General features: G+C 40.7%; 1 protein-coding gene across 4 annotated transcripts in view; it reads right to left on the bottom strand.

Annotated features, from left to right (window-relative positions):
• Nucleotides 1-16019, bottom strand: part of ZSWIM5 (zinc finger SWIM-type containing 5) — a 245432-nt gene that overhangs the window by 143080 nt on the left and 86333 nt on the right. Inside the window, exon 1 of one of the 4 annotated variants that reach the window (XM_081488691.1) lies at nt 9802-10396. The exons of the other annotated variants lie outside the window; for them this stretch is intronic. Within the exon in view, the coding sequence (XP_081344817.1) occupies nt 9802-10396 (595 nt within the window). Of the gene's footprint in view, nt 1-9801; nt 10397-16019 lie in introns of those variants that run through there. 4 annotated transcript variants of the gene reach the window in all.

The following is a 16019-nucleotide window of genomic DNA, read 5'->3' as shown; positions in this document are numbered from 1 at the left end:
TTCTAAATTCCATATATATACGTTAATATACTGTATTATTGTTTTTCTTTCTGACTTACTTCACTCTGTATAATAGGCTCCAGTTTCATCCACCTCATTAGAACTGATTCAAATGTGTTCTTTTTAATAGCTGAGTAATATTCCATTGTGTATATGTACCATGGCTTTCTTATCCATTCATCTGCGGATGGACATCTAGGTTGCTTCCATGTTATGGCTACTGCAAACAGTGCTGCGATGAACACTGGGGTACACGTGTCTCTTTCAACTCTGGTTTCCTTGGTGTGAATGTCCAGCAATGGGATTGCTGGGTCGTATGGCAGTTTTATTTCCAGTTTTTTAAGGAATCTCTACACTGTTCTCCATAGTGGCTGTACTAGTTTGCATTCCCACTAACAGTGTAAGAGGGCTCCCTTTTCTCCATACCCTCTCCAGCATTTATTGTTTGTAGACTTTTTGATAGCAGCCATTCTGACCAGCGTGAGATGGTACCTCAATGTGGTTTTGATTTGCATTTCTCTGATAATGAGTGATGTTGAGCATCTTTTCATGTGTTTGTTAGCCATCTGTATATCTTCTTTGGAGAAATGTCTGTTTAGTTCTTTGGCCCAGTTTTTGATTGGGTCATTTATTTTTCTGGTATTGAGCTGCATGAGCTGCTTGTATATTTTTGAGATTAATTCTTTGTCAGTTGCTTCATTTGCTATTATTTTCTCCCATTCTGAAGGCTGTCTTTTCATCTTGCTTATAGTTTCCTTTGCTGTGCAAAAGCTTTTAAGTTTAACTAGGTCCCATTTGTTTATTTTTGCTTTTATTTCCAATGCTCTGGGGGGTGGGTCATAGAGGATCCTGCTGTGATTTATGTCAGAGAGTGTGTTGCCTATGTTTTCCTCTAGGAGTTTTATAGTTTCTGGTCTTACATTTAGATCTTTAACCCATTTTGAGTTCATTTTTGTGTATGGTGTTAGAAAGTGTTTTAGTTTCATTCTTTTACAAGTGGTTGACCAGTTTTCCCAGCACCACTTGTTAAAGAGATTGTCTTTTCTCCATTGTATATTCTTGCCTCCTTGGTCAAAGATAAGGTGTCCACAGGTGTGTGGATTTATCTCTGGGCTTTCTATTTTGTTCCATTGATCTGTATTTCTGTCTTTGTGCCAGTACCATACTGTCTTGATGACTGTAGCTTTGTAGTGTAGTTTGAAGTCAGGCAGGTTGATTCCTCCAGTTTCATTCTTCTTTTCCAAGCTTGCTTTGACTATTCACCACTCCACTATTCTTGTCTGGAGAATTCCATGGACAGGGGAGTTTGGCAGGCTACAGTCCATGGGGTCGCAAAGAGTCAGACATAACTGAGCAACTAACACTTTGGAAAAAGTTAAGACATGGTTCCATGGTTCATATGCTTTACGGGTTACCTATTTCCTTTTTTGTTTACATCTTAATTTATTTTATTTCTGTACAAATTAAAGATGCACTGAAAAATAAACCAATAAAAAGAAATGAGAGGTCCAGAGCAGGGGCATTCCAGGCTGGGAGAAGGCAAGCCTGGCCACGATCAAGCATAGCCCTTGTCCTGTCCCAGCCAGTCTGAGTTGGAAGATAAGTGTCGGCCACTCTGTTGATACCAAAGTCCAAGTGATGTCCCAGTAGGAGAGTCAGCTCCAGCCACTTCTGCCTAACTCCTCAAGAACTCCCAGCTTAGAGAAGCAGCGTTTCCAGTGGGAGCTCAGAGTGGGACATGGGCTGGCTCTGTGAGGAATTAGAAGTTGATGATCAGGCTCCCTACAGAACTATTTGGTCTTGGGGTCTCTCCAGCTGGAAAGAAGGATGGCACCTCTCCCAGGTCTTAATTTATTTTGCAAGTCAGTTACCAGGCTTATTCATCTCTGACAATGTGCCTCTATCCATTGGATGATCACCAATTATTGCAGGAGACAAAAAGGATAGTGAAAGCAGAGAGAGAAAGCTAACTGACCACCCTAAGTAACTGTGACATTGCAGCTGACTTCTAGACCCAAAAGAGGACTGACCAGTTTTCTCTCCACCGCCTATGGTCTATACCCCAGCTCTAGTGCATATGTATGTTTTATCCCTAATATAGGAAGTTGTTGCTAACAGTAAGCTAAATTAGCAGCCCCTCCTCCTGTACAAATTCTGGGATCCCCACTTCTTCCTGCCTGTCCCTTTCTTCTTAGAGGACAGTCCAAAAGGCCACATAAAATTGCCAGGGTCTTAGTACCTCCAAATGCCCCAACATTGAATCATACAAAGTAAACTCAGAAACTACATTCATTACCACAGAATTAGCAGGAAAAGGAAGGTACAGTGAGGGGATAGGGGCATCAGTAGGGCATGACAGAGTGGTAGAATTCTTTATCTCAGAAAGAAAGTGCCTCCTTAAACCTCTCCCTCCCAGCAAAGAGACTGAGGTCAGCTTACAAGACTTACAAGATATCCAACTGTCCTTATTTCTCTGCTCTCCTAGGGTACGTTCTGCAAGCTGACCTAGGACTCTGTTCTGTTTACTCACTTGCTCTAGGTCCTTGTGCATATAACAGAGAAAGTCCATACAAGGTGCCCTCCAGCTCAGGCTCTTGTCTCCCACCAGGATGAGCTTGAACAGCATCTCCAGCTTGCCCTCCTGTTTCTCCATGATAAACCTCATGCACTGCAATCTCTATGCCCTTAAACTATCAATGAGGTCTCATACTTTCATGTACAGTGTATTGTGCAGAACTGGCAGAACACTCAAGCCACTGGTGATATGACTGAAGGAGATGCTGAAAAGGCTCTGACCAACTGAGGGTTACCTATTTCTATAAATGAGTTATAAATGGTATTCATGAAAAAAAATCTGACAGTAATCTGTTCATCCATGCGTGTATGCCCTGAGTGCTGTATTGCACAGTCATCATTTTTTATAAAGAATGATGACAGGTTTAACCTTTAAATGACCACTTATCTACCAAAAAATTTCCACATGTATTAAAAATATTAAATAATCAAGCAAGCTGAATCAGTTAAACTGAAATAATGCTTATCATCTAATAAAATAGATGTGATATCTAATTTAAGCCATATTCAACATATAAAAGTTTAAAATTCACATGAAACTCTGTTATGCAACAAGAAACAAGCATGAGAAGCTGTTAAGAGTTGAATTGTGTTCTCCTAAGATTGACAGGCTTCCCCAATGGCTCAGAAGGTAAAGAATTTGCTTGCAGTGCAAGAGAAGCAGGAGATGCAGGTTCGATCCCTGGGTTGGGAGATCCCCTGGAGGGGGAAATGGCAATCCACTCCAGCATTCTTGCCTGCAAAATTCCACGGACAGAGGAGCCTGGCGAGCTACAGTCCGTAGGGTTGCAAAAGAGTCAGACACATCTGAGCAACTGAGCAAGACTGATACGTTGAAGTCCTAACCTCCAGCACTTCAGAATGTGACCTTATTTGGAAATAGGGTCATTGCACATGTAATTAGTTAAACTGAGGTCATACTGGAGCAGGGTAGGCCCCTAATCCAATATGACTGCTGTCCTTCTAAAATGGTCATGTGAAAATACAGACACACAGGAAGAATGCCATGTGACAAAGAAGAGACTGGAGTTATGCAGTTGTATGTCAAGGAATGCCAAAGACTCCTGGCAAACCACCAGAAGCTAGGAAGAGGCAGGAAGGATTTCCCTACTGGTTTCAGAGGGAGCATGACCTTGCTGATACCTTGATTTCAGACTTCTAGCCTCCAGAACTATAAGACAGTAAATTTCTGTTGTTTTAAGCCACCCGATTTGTGGAAGTTTGTTACAGTAGCCATAGGAAACTAATACAGCATTTTCAGTATCTCTCTTGTATGTTAATTTACTAATATTAATGTCTTTATTTTAAAAATTATTTTCTAAAATAACAGTAATTTTGACTTCTGGGAGAATAGTTCTATACATTTTAACATGTATATAGATAGGTAGATAGATAAATATGTATACTCATATAACTATCAACTCTAAGATACAGTTAGTGTCTTGATTTTTAACAGCTGTTGGTGAAACAAGTACAATGAAACTGTTTCACACAGGTTTAAGTAAATTTCTAGTCCTTTCTTTTCAAAATTTAGACTTTGTATTCACACTTCAGTAATACATTTTTAATTCCTAAAATAAAGATAACCTTTAAAAGTCTACTATCTTTAGTTTATTCATTATCTTTAAAGCTCTATCGTTGAGAAAGTCACCTTCGATAAGAATTCATCTCAAGTTTTGGAAAAAAACTGATAAATCACCATTCTTCACACAAAAAAGACAGTCAACATAAAAGATACACACTGTTGCAACACTCATACCACTTACTGCTATCAGCTTATTATACCCACAAGTAGGGAGTTTTCCCTTTATCTTCTAGCATCACACTCATTATAAAAATTCACATCTCTCTCTCTCTTAACTGAGAAATCTGTTTTAAACTTCTAAAAATTCACTATTCAACAGACTTTTTTATTGCAGTGTAATTTACAATGTTATGTTAGTTTCAAGTGTAAAGCAAAGCGATTCAGTTATATACACACACATACATATTCTTTTTCAAATTCTTTTCCATTATAGGCTATTACAAGATACTGAGTATAGTTCCCCTGTGCTATACAGAAGATCCTCATTGTCTGCCTATTTTATATGTAGTAGTCTGTACATGTTAACCCCAAATTTCTAATTTATCTCGCCTCCAACTCCCACTATCCCCTTTGGTAACCATGTTTGTTTTCTATGTCTGTGAGTCTATTTCCATTTTGTAAATAAATTCATTTGTATCACTTTTCAGATTCCACATATAAGTTATATGATATCTGTCTTTGACTAACTTCATTTAGTGTGATAATCTCTACGTCCATCCATGTTGCTGCAAAGGATATTATTTCATACTTTTTTTTTCCTGCCTCTATTTCATACTTTTTAACGGCTGAGTAATATTCCATTGTATATATGTACCACATCTTCCTAATCTAGTCATCTTTCACTAGGCATTTAGGTTGCTTCCATGTCTTGGCAATTGTAAATAGTGCTGCTATGAACACTGGTATGCATCAATCTTTTCAAATTAGAGTTTTCTCCAGATAAATGCCCAGGAGTAAGACTGCTGGATCTTATGGTAGATCTATTTTTAGTTTTTTAAGGAACCTCCATACTCTTCTCCACAGAGGCTAAACCAACTCACATTTCCACCAACAGAGTAAGAGGGTCCATTTCTCTTCACAGTCTCTAAAGAACTTATTGTTTGTAGATTTTTTGATGATGGCCATTCTGACTGGTGTACGGTGATATTTCATCGTAGTTTTTGATCTGCATTTCTCTAATAATTAGCAATACTGAGCATCTTTTCATGTGCCTGTTGGCCATCTTCATGTCTTCTTTGGAGAAATGTTTATTTAGGTCTTCTGCCTATTTTTTTATTAGACTTTTTTTCATATTAAACTATAAGAGCTGTTTGTATATTTTAGAAATTAACAAACACTTGAATATTAAGATATGTGTGTGAGGTACTGTGGTGGAGGAGGAAGGAGAAAATTTATTGCTTAAGAAAGAAAAAGAGCAATGTGATTTTAAAACCTGGTAAGTTTCTACTCTAAAAAATATTACCATTTATCCCTTAAAGGTATGCAGCTGCTTTCCCTGCTGGAATATCTCACATATAAATTAAGTCATTTTTCCCCACATAGAAATTTTATTATGATTTTATATCTATTCTAACTTACAATGCTATACAGCTTTTTAGGTGAGAATATCTTTTGTTCCTCTAAATAATATAGATTAAAAATAAATTACCTATAGAAATCAACACCAGCAATACTTATTACTGCTGCACTTCACAAAAGCTGTACTACAGAAAAATTACACAGATGTTTATTGATAATATATACATGCTCATAATTATAAACTTAACTAATTAATGTTAAGCTATGAATAACTTCCTGAAATGGATCTTTTCATTATTATTGACTTTGTAATTACACTTCTTTCACATAAAGTAGTACTTAGCAGTGTGGCTGTAGTCTTGAAGATTATCCATACACAAATTATGCATTTATTAGAAAATGTATAGGCTAAAACTGTGGGGCTCAACTGTCAGAATCTATGATAATTTCTGGATAAACATTTGTATAATTAAGATATACCAAAACTGAAGGCCCTTGTAAGACTTTATCCAATATTTGAAAATCTAAATATTCAAATAAATATAATATTTCTGCATACAAGAGAAAAACCATCAATGCTTCTTTTCCATCAATCAAGTCAGATTTCCCTGAGAAGACACAATTCTCCTTTAAGTTCTACCAGACACAGAGACATTAATTTAAAATATGATGATGGGTCAACATCTTAAAATTATTAGTAAATTATAGTTGTACCATTCTTATACCATCTGCAGATTCCTGAGCAAGTATTTTCCCAAGATTTATACTACCACTATTTCCATAGGCTCTTTAGACAGGTTAAAATGCAGATGTTTAAAACATCTGAACTCTATTACCTTCATACTACTGAGAGAACAGAAAAGTCTATTCACAGAGCTTCAAACTTACAGATGTCCATGAAAAGACTAATTTGTAATTTTTCCCTTTTAAAAGGAGCAATACCTCTGATTCAGTACTGTCTTGTAAAAGAAATGTATCCTTTGAGCATAACAAGCCACAGTCCTCCCATTTCTTTATATCAAGCTGGGACTTTTAGTTCTAATTCAGAATCGGATGTTTTCTACAGAGCATTTGTGTTTTAACCAGTCCATGACTTCCCATTACCAGATTTCATGTGGAAAGTAATCAGAAGTTACTGAATATATATACTCTTTGTACAAAGTCTTTGTTGTCTAATTTATTTTCTTTCAATTTTTTCTTTTATGTTGCATTTTCTTTATTTTTAAATTTACTTATTTAAGTAATACAATATTTAAAATACTTCATGTTTACCTTGTTTAAATCCCTTTATGAATCTTTTCTTTAAAAGAATGTTTAAAAGAAATGCCCTAATTTCCCTTACTTCCTAAAGCATCAGCCTTCAGAAACTTTCCAATTCTGAGGTTTTAACTATGGCTTAGATACAGTAAGGAAATAAATAAGAATTTTTAATAGTAGCACTGAGTAATTATATTGAGGGGTTTTTTTAAGTAATTTTATTTATTTATTATTTTTGGCTGTGCTGGATATTCGTTGCTGCTTGGGCTCTTCTCCAGCTGTAGTGAGCAAGGGCTACTCTCTAGTTGCTGAGCATGAACTTCTCATTGCAATGGCTTCTCTTGTTGCACAGCACAGGCTCTAGGACACATGGGCTCAGTAGTTGCGGCTCCCAGGCTCTAGAGCACAGGCTCAGTAGTTATGGTACATGTGCTTAGTTGCTCCAAGACATGTGGGATCTTCCAGGATCAGGGACTGAATCCATGTCTCCTGCACTGGCAGGCAGATTCTTTACCACTGAGCCACCAGGGAAGCCCCTATACTGAATTTGAAGTGAAATTATAAAGTGAAGAACATGATTACTGTCTTGCTATATACAAATCATTTTTTTGCTTATCTCTTGGTAATATTTTTATAAAACTTATCATCTAGATCGTCACATACTCACATTTTAGGTTTAAGAGATGAGGAATGGTTCTCTAATTTTACATACTAAATGATAGTTTGGGACTTCCCTGGTGGTCCAGTGGTTAAAACTCTGTGCTCCCAACACAGGGCACACGTGTCTGATCCCTGGTGGGGGAAGATGATGCATGATGCAGCCAAAAAAATTAACGGTGGTTCATGCCAAGATACAGAACTCAGAATGATAAAGAATGGAATATTCTTCTCTTTCACCCTCACTAGCATAAATTAAAATCAGAAAAATAAAGATTACACAACTCATGTTTCTCAAATAGCATTACCTAAAAATGATTAATTCATTATCCTACCTTCATCTATGAAATCCAATGTAAGAATCAGAAAATATGCTTAAATATATTCTTTCTCCAGTCCCTAAAACTGTCATACAAGAGGTCATCATCCTAAGAAGCATGCCAACTCTCATACTGCAGAAGAAAAAGATCTGATTTAAACATGACCTGGATCACTCACAACATCTGATTTCATTTAGAACTTGACATTATAGTTACTTTCAAAATATATACTTCTTTAAAACTCTTCTCTCTCAATTGCCCCTTCAAAGTTTGAGAATTCTTTCAAATACAGTATCTCTTACTATAAAATGACTACTTAAATTGAAACTTTTCAATTCAAAATATTTAAACAATAAACTTAAAAATTAATTGATATAAACTCATAAAAAGAATATGATCTACAGATGAAAAATGAAATGCCTATATTCATTTTCATGTTTTCAGAATTAAAGCTGCACACCTTAATTACCTGTTCTTCAATTCATTATTACAAATATGTACAGAAACACACAAAGGAATAGCCTCAAATAAACAAAACTTTTTCAATCTACTGTTTCTGTATTTTGACACGGGATAAATTTAGATAAATTTACATTTCACATCTGCACAACAAATTGTGATATATGTTGCTTTAAAAAGAAACAGGATTCAGTGATTCTCAATAATCAAAAGTAGGTTGCTTTATATGAAACACCACAATGTGCTACTCTTCAAATGAAAAAAAAAAAAAATTCAAATATGTCAGTTTTACCTGCGGAGAAGAGAGCTAGATGTTTGGGGTTCCTGTTTATGTGTGTTCCTGTGTCTGTTTAATTCTAAAAACAGCCTCTCTCCAACTCCTTTCAAAAATCAATATTTTTTCAGTAAATATGAGCATATACTGTACAATAAAATGCATAAAGATAATGTGTACTTCCAAAGTGCTATAATAGTCCAAATAGAAAAAAAAAAATCAGTATTTAAATTTCCCCACACAGCAAGTCAATGTTAAACAATGTCATTTTTTCCCCTTTCTCCCTATCCATTCCACAAATCAGGACTACTGAATTTGTATCTTTAATAAGATGAACAAACTGACTAGAAGCTCTGCAGCAATGAAAGAAAAAGAAATCCTTTTCATTTCCCCACAAACAAAAAGATAAAACAAAAGCAAATATGAAGACTTGTTAAATGAGAAGCATTTGAAAAACCCAACGTGACCAGCTTTTGATTTACCCCAGTCTGACAAGGAAGACAGACCCCACCCCCACTCCAGATTGTGCCTTTTTTTTTTTCCTTGGGTGGGGGTGTGGAGAAGAAGCTGTCACATTTCCATCTTCGGGTATTGTTAAGTCCACAGCCTAGATTCCCAAGTATCACTGGTCCAGGGGAAAAAAATATTAAAGCAGATAATTAAAACTATCTGAAATGCACAGTATTTTGCCGAGTTTTTTCCCCATTTTTAAAGTTAATTATACCCAGCTTCAATCTGCAAAGACTAGATTGCCTTTGACAGCCTGTCCCTCAAACGTTCCCTGTAAGACCGCTTGCTCCAGATTCACTAACAGTTCGCTCCTCTCTAAACTTAAATTAGAAAAACGCATTCAGAAATGATTACATCCAGAAAGCCATACTTCCCCATCCTTTTTGCTTTGGCGTGGGGTGTAGAACGAAGAATAAAAAAGAGATCTATTCGCTCTTCAAACAAAAAGAAATGGGGGTAGTCGGGGAAGGAGCAGCAGTGGACCTGAACGAAATGTTGAGAAAAGTTTTTTATGTGACTAGTTTGTCCTTTGGCAGAGGATCGGGAGTTGGGCAAAAAGCCGGGGTCCTGGCTCAGGGCTCGTGCAAAGAGAAGGCACCTGCGGAAGAGGAGGCCGGGGACCCGAGAGAAGCCGAGCGAGCACCTACCGACTTGCAGCACATTCTCCACGGAGCCGCTGTCCAGCAGACGGATGCCCCGGCGGAACGGGAGCCCCTCGCCGCCACCGCCGCCGGCCACTCCAGCCCCAGAGCCCAGTCCGGGGGACGCCCCCGCCACGGCGGCCCCGGGGGCGGAGCCGGCCGGAGCGGCGGCCCCGGGGGGTGGCGGCGGCCCCTCCTCGGCCGGCGAAGCCCCCGCGGCGCCGCCAGCCGCGCCGGCGCCAGGGCCGCCACGGTACTGGAAGCTGGAGTACATGCAGATCTCCCGCTCATTCCGCGGGAAGGACCAGTAGACGATGCGGCGCTGCACGGGCTCCGGGATCCGCTCAAAGCGCTCCTCCACCCGCTCGTACGCCCACTTTTCTGCCACCGTCTTGGCAGCGCAGTCCAGCAAGGACTCGGGCTGCAGGTGGGGGCGGGCCCCCGGGGGTAGGCAGCTGCCGCCGACGCCCCCCACCCCGCCGGCCGCCCCGGGCGAACCGCGAGGGTGGTGAGCCTGCGGACTGGGCCACGAGCACAGGCGCTTGGCCGGAGAGACCGGCGACGGCGAGAGCAGTTCCTCTCGCTCACCTCCTTCCGCCATTGCTGGGGACTGACTGACTGACTGAGACGGCGGCGGCGGCACCGGCTGCGGCGGAGACCCCGGCCACGGCCACGCGCCCCGCGCAAGCGCCCAGCTGCGGCACCGGGGGGCGGGGCGAGCAAACCCGCGAGCCGGCCGGCCCGAGTGGGGAGCCTGGGCCGGTCCGGTGCGCGCGCCGCGAGGGCCGACAGGGGCGGCCTGAGGACGAGCGGGAGGCGGCGCGCGCTGTCCAGGCCGCCGCGAGCGCGAGGAGGGACGGGAGCGAGCGCGGGCTGGCGGCGCGCGCCGGGCTCAGACGGCCCAGAACGCGCACCGAGCGCTCGCGCCGGGCCGACTTCCACCGTAGGGGACACCCAGGGACGAGGAGCGCCCGGCACCCTCGCCAGCTCGCGCGCCTCCGACCCACCTGCAGCCTGGAGGGAAAGGAGTGGACTGTACCGCCAAGTGCAACGGCCCGGAGCGAGTATTGCGCGAAGCCGCAAGCCAAGTGCTAGGCTTGCGGGGCGGAGAAAGAGAGAGAACTCAAAATCAAGGGTCCTCTGGTAGATGGACCAGACGGGCGACGGTCACAGAGGAGCGAATGATCTGGCAGAAAGACGCTAGGAAGACGCTAGGGGGAATCGGAAAGTTCCATTGATGAAAACTCCCCTTACACCACAGCAATGTAGAATCAAGTCAGCGGTCCCCTCCAGGGCCAGGCAAAGTCGCGCCAGCCCCTGACTGGACAATGGGGCGCCAAGATCTCACCGCCACGCAGCTACAGTCTCCGTGGGTTTTGAAGGGTTTTAGAAACTTGTATCCTAGGAAACAAAACACTTTCGTGTGGTTTTTGGTACAATTCTTTGATCACCTGAGTCCAGTCTCAATTAGAGCTTTATATTTTCCTCACTTGGCTCAGTCTTACGCACTTTAATATTAATTATAACAAGTAACACATATTTTTATATATTTGTGTAATGGTCCGTCTAGTCAAAGCTATGATTTTTCTAGTAGTCACGTATGGGTGTGAGAGTTGGATTATAAAGAAAGTTGAACGCTGAAGAATTGATGCTTTTGAACTGTGGTGTTGGAGGAGACTCTTGAGAGTCCCTTGGACTGCAAGGAGATCCAATCAGTCCATCCTAAAGGAAATCAGTCCTGAATATTCACTGGAAGGACTGATGCTAAAGCTGAAACTCTAATACTTTGGCCACCTGGTGAGAAGATCTGACTCATTTGAAAACACCCTGAACAGGCAGGAGGGAAGGGGGACGACAGAGGATTAGATGGTTGGATGGCATCACCCACTGGATAGACCTGAGTTTGAGTAAAGCTGAGGGAGTTGGTGATGGACAGGGAAGCCGGTCGTGCTGTAGTCCATGCGGTCACAAAGAGTCGGACATGACTGAGCCACTGAACTGAACTGTAATGTCCAACTGCCTGTGCACTCCATGAAAGCAAAGATCATGTCTGTTTTCTTCTTGATAATTTGTACTCTGACACAGCAACTTTACCACTAACTCCTCCATAAACAATACTGAGTTGTAAGCTACGGTATGTTGGTCAGTCAAGAAAACTTATTTCAGATTTGCAGACAAATTAATCTCTAAAATGTTAAAATGCTCCAAAAACTGTATTGAGAGTTCCTTCAATTGTGTTCTCCCTCCAAAATGAACGAGTTCTAGAGTGTAGTATAAAATAAGGATTAGAAAAGAATAAATGACTGGAGATGGACAGGGGCCAAAGTAGTTTGATTTTGCTAAAATCTCAGAATTTAAAGGGGCTTCCCTTGTGGCTCAGCTGGTAAAGAATCTGCCTGCAATGCGAGACACCTGGGTTTGATCCCTGGGTTGGGAAAATCCGCTGGAGAAGGGGAAGGCTACCCACTCCTTCTGGCCTAGAGAATTCCATGGACTGTATAGTCCATGGGGTTGCAGAGTCAGACACGACTGAGCGACTTTCACTTCACTTCACTTCAGAATTTAAAAAGTATAGCTATAGAGTCAGATTTCAGTGTAAATCACACTTGCTACTTGTATGATGCTAATCATGTTATTTGTAAAAGGGAGATAGTAATGATAAATGATAACCTACACATAAAATTTACTAAAGAAAGTAAAAGTGAAGTCGCTCAGTCGTATCTGACTCTTTGCGACCCCATGGGCTGTAGCCTACCAGGCTCCTCCCTCCATGGGATTCTCCAGGCAAGAATACTGCAGTGGGTTGCCATTTCCTTCACCAGTGGATCTTCCCGAACCTGGGTCTCTCACATTGCAGACAGACGCTTTAACCTCTGAGCCACCAGGGAAGCCAAAATTTACTAGAATTAATTCTAATCTAGTGTTTATTTGGTGTAGTAGATAACATGTTTATATCTGTAAATGGATTTATATCTGCAAATGGATTTATATCTGCAAATATCTAAATGAATTATTGTGAAGTAGCATAAACCCTTGTTGTTTAGTTGCTAAATTATGTCCAACTCTTTGCCATCCCACGGACTGTAGCCTGCCAGGCTCCTCTGTCCATGAGATTGCCCAGATAAGAATACTGGACTGGACTGCTATTTCCTTCTCCAGGGGATCCTCCTGACCCACGGATAGAACCAAAGTCTCCTGCATTAGCAGGGGGATTCTTTACTGTTGAGCTACCATGGAAGCCAGCATAATACCTTGCTGTGCTGTGCTGTGCTTAGTTGCTCAGTCGTATCTGACTCTTTCTTACCCCATGGACTGTAGCCCCCCAGGCTCCTCTGTCCATGGGAATTCTCAGGCAAGAATACTGGAGTGGGCTGCCATGCCCTCCTCCAGGGGATCTTCCCAACCCAGGGATCAAACCCAGGTCTCCCGCATTGCAGGCAGATTCTTTACCAGCTGAGCCACCAGGGAAGCCCAGCATAATCCCTCCACCCCCTTAAATCTGGTACCACAATTACAGACTTTCATGGCACCCATTCTTTTCCTTCCTAGAACTTATCAGAGTTTATTTTGAGGGTGAGTATTCCTTTAATGGCTTTCTCCCTAACTAGATTATGAGCTAATGTAAGAGCAGAAGATATTTCTATCTAAAGGCCTATCTCTAACACTCACTGTAATGCTACATATATTATTATTGTTGATCAGTCACTAAGTCGCAAAAGACTCTGCAACCCCATCGACTGCAGCACACCAGGCTCCCCTGTCCTTCACTACCTCCTGGAGTTTGCTCAAATTCATGTCCATTGAGTCAGAGATGCTAGGTAACCATCTCATCCTCTGCCGACCCCTTCACCTTTTGCCTTCAGTCTTTCCCAGCATCAGGGTCTTTTCCAATGAGTTGGCTCTTTGCATCAAGTGGCCAAAGTATTGGAGTTTCAGCTTCAGTATCAGTCCTGCCAATGAATATTCAGGGTTGATATCCTTTAGGATTGACTGGTTTGATTTCCTTGCAGTCCAAGAGATTCTCAAGAGTCTTCTCCAACATGCTGCTCAAAAACATTTGCTTTCTGAATCAATTAATATGCTACTCTGATTTACTCAACAGCTGGAAAATATGATTAATATAGGTTGAGACATAAGAAGACATGTTACTTAAACATTTATTAAGAGTCAAGTTTGTTTCTTACAAGTTTGATTTAACTAGGTGTTTTTCTTTATCTGGAGGACATTAAAATTTATAGAAAAGTACAAAGAATAGCATAATCTATACCCATATACTCACCACTCAGAATTAATAATTATTATTTAATATAGCAGAATTCCACTTTAACTGCCTCCATATAGCATCCCTGGGAGCAAGTACAACTTGAGTTTGGAGTCCACTTTTAAATTATGTGTGTGTGCATATGTAACATTGTTTTGTGTATATTTCATTTAATTAAAGGGTATCACAGGTGTCTACTATCACACTGGTAACTTTCTTTTTCCAGTGCATACTGTTTAATTACCAATTAAATTTGGTAATATGTAATTGAATTTGTAAATATTTAGATGATGGGTAAGATGAATTTTCCTTCTTTGTTTTTGTTTTCCAGTTTTTTCTTAGCTATCTGTGTACTTTTTTAACCTTCTATATAAATCTTATAATCTACTCTGTTTCCAAAATTCCTTCAGGAATTCTTGGAATTACATTAAATTTATAGATTAATTTGGTGTCAACTATAGCTGTCTTCATAAATATAATGTATCCTTTCATTTATAGGAGTGTTCCTTGCCAATCTTTTTTAAAAGAACTATTTTATTATTACTCTTATACATATTTATTTTGTGACCCTAGTGATTGATAGATCTTTTCCAAAATATCATTAAACAAGAAACAATCTCATCTCTGGCAGCTTAACATCAAGTTAGTGAGATACGATAAAACATGTGGAAAGTTAAACAACAGTAAAAGACTGTAATAATACCAAAAAAGTAATAGCTTCAGAAGATTGTCAGGTGATTTGAAGAAGCACTCATTATTTTGGGAATCAGAAGAAAGATCGGTTTGGATAAAACTTGTGAGAGGGAGCTCTACTGTAGATTTATTTCATCTAGGTCTTGGAGAATGAATAGGATTCAAATATGACCAAAAGCTTAGGTAAGGAATTTCAATTATGTTGAACAACTTCAGCAAAAGCCCAAAAGCTGAAAAGTACAGAACATTCATGGAACAGTTAAAAATAAATCTGTTTGTATATAAAAATGGGAAATAAAGATTAGAAATATCTTTTAAAGCCAAATTATGGGTAATATTAAATGCCAGGTTAAGGAACATGAAGTTAAGTATATAGGGCAACAGGGAACCAAGATAGTGAAGGTTGTTAGACATCTATATAGCGTGATAGCACTGAATGTAACTTGGGTTTTTCACTCTCTTCCCTCATTAGTATGCTTTGTGTGTTAGTCGCTCAGTCGTGTCCAACTCTGCAATCCCATGGATTGTAGCCTGCCAGGCTCCTCTGTCCATGGAATTCTCCAGGTGAGAATACTGGAGTGGGTAGCCATTCCTTTCTCCAGGGGATCTTCCCAACCCAGGGATCAAACCCAGGTCTCCTGCATTGTAGGCAGATTCTGGTAAAGAATCTGAACCACAAGGGGAGCCCCAGCGTGCTTTGTACTTAGCACATAATAGACCCTCAATTGGAGAAGGCGATGGCACCCCGCTCAAGTACTCTTGCCTGGAAAATCCCATGGATGGAGAAGCCTGGTAGGCTGCAGCCCACGGGGTTTCGAAGAGTCGGACACGACTGAGCGACTTCACTTTCACTTTTCACTTTCATGCATTGGAGAAGGAAATGGCAACCCACTCCAGTGTTCTTGCCTGGAGAATCCCAGGGATGGCGGAGCCTGCTGGGCTGCCATCTATGGGGTCGCACAGAGTCGGACACGACTGAGGTGACTTAGCAGTAGCAGCAGACCCTCAATAAATGTTCCATGAATGAATGAATCATCTGGCTGTGATATGGTGAATCTATTCAAAGGGGAGAAAAAGAGACATGGAAACCTTTTAGGCATCTAGTCCAACAATCTGGTCATGAGTTGTAGTGGCCTCAATTCAGATGACAGTAGGAAAAGAGAAATTTCTCTGAATAAACTGCTTCTGCCCTATTGTTTCTAAAAAATAATGATATAATGAATATTTATTAACATCCACATTGTACCTTAGAGTAGCAGGGTGACTTTTT

Source organism: Giraffa tippelskirchi, chromosome 5 (assembly GCF_054371585.1).
Source record: "Giraffa tippelskirchi isolate mGirTip1 chromosome 5, T2T-mGirTip1v1.2.pri, whole genome shotgun sequence".
In the NCBI taxonomy this organism is placed as follows: domain Eukaryota; kingdom Metazoa; phylum Chordata; class Mammalia; order Artiodactyla; family Giraffidae; genus Giraffa; species Giraffa tippelskirchi.
Note: the sequence above shows the minus strand (reverse complement) of the source record. Positions and strands in the feature narration are given on the sequence as shown.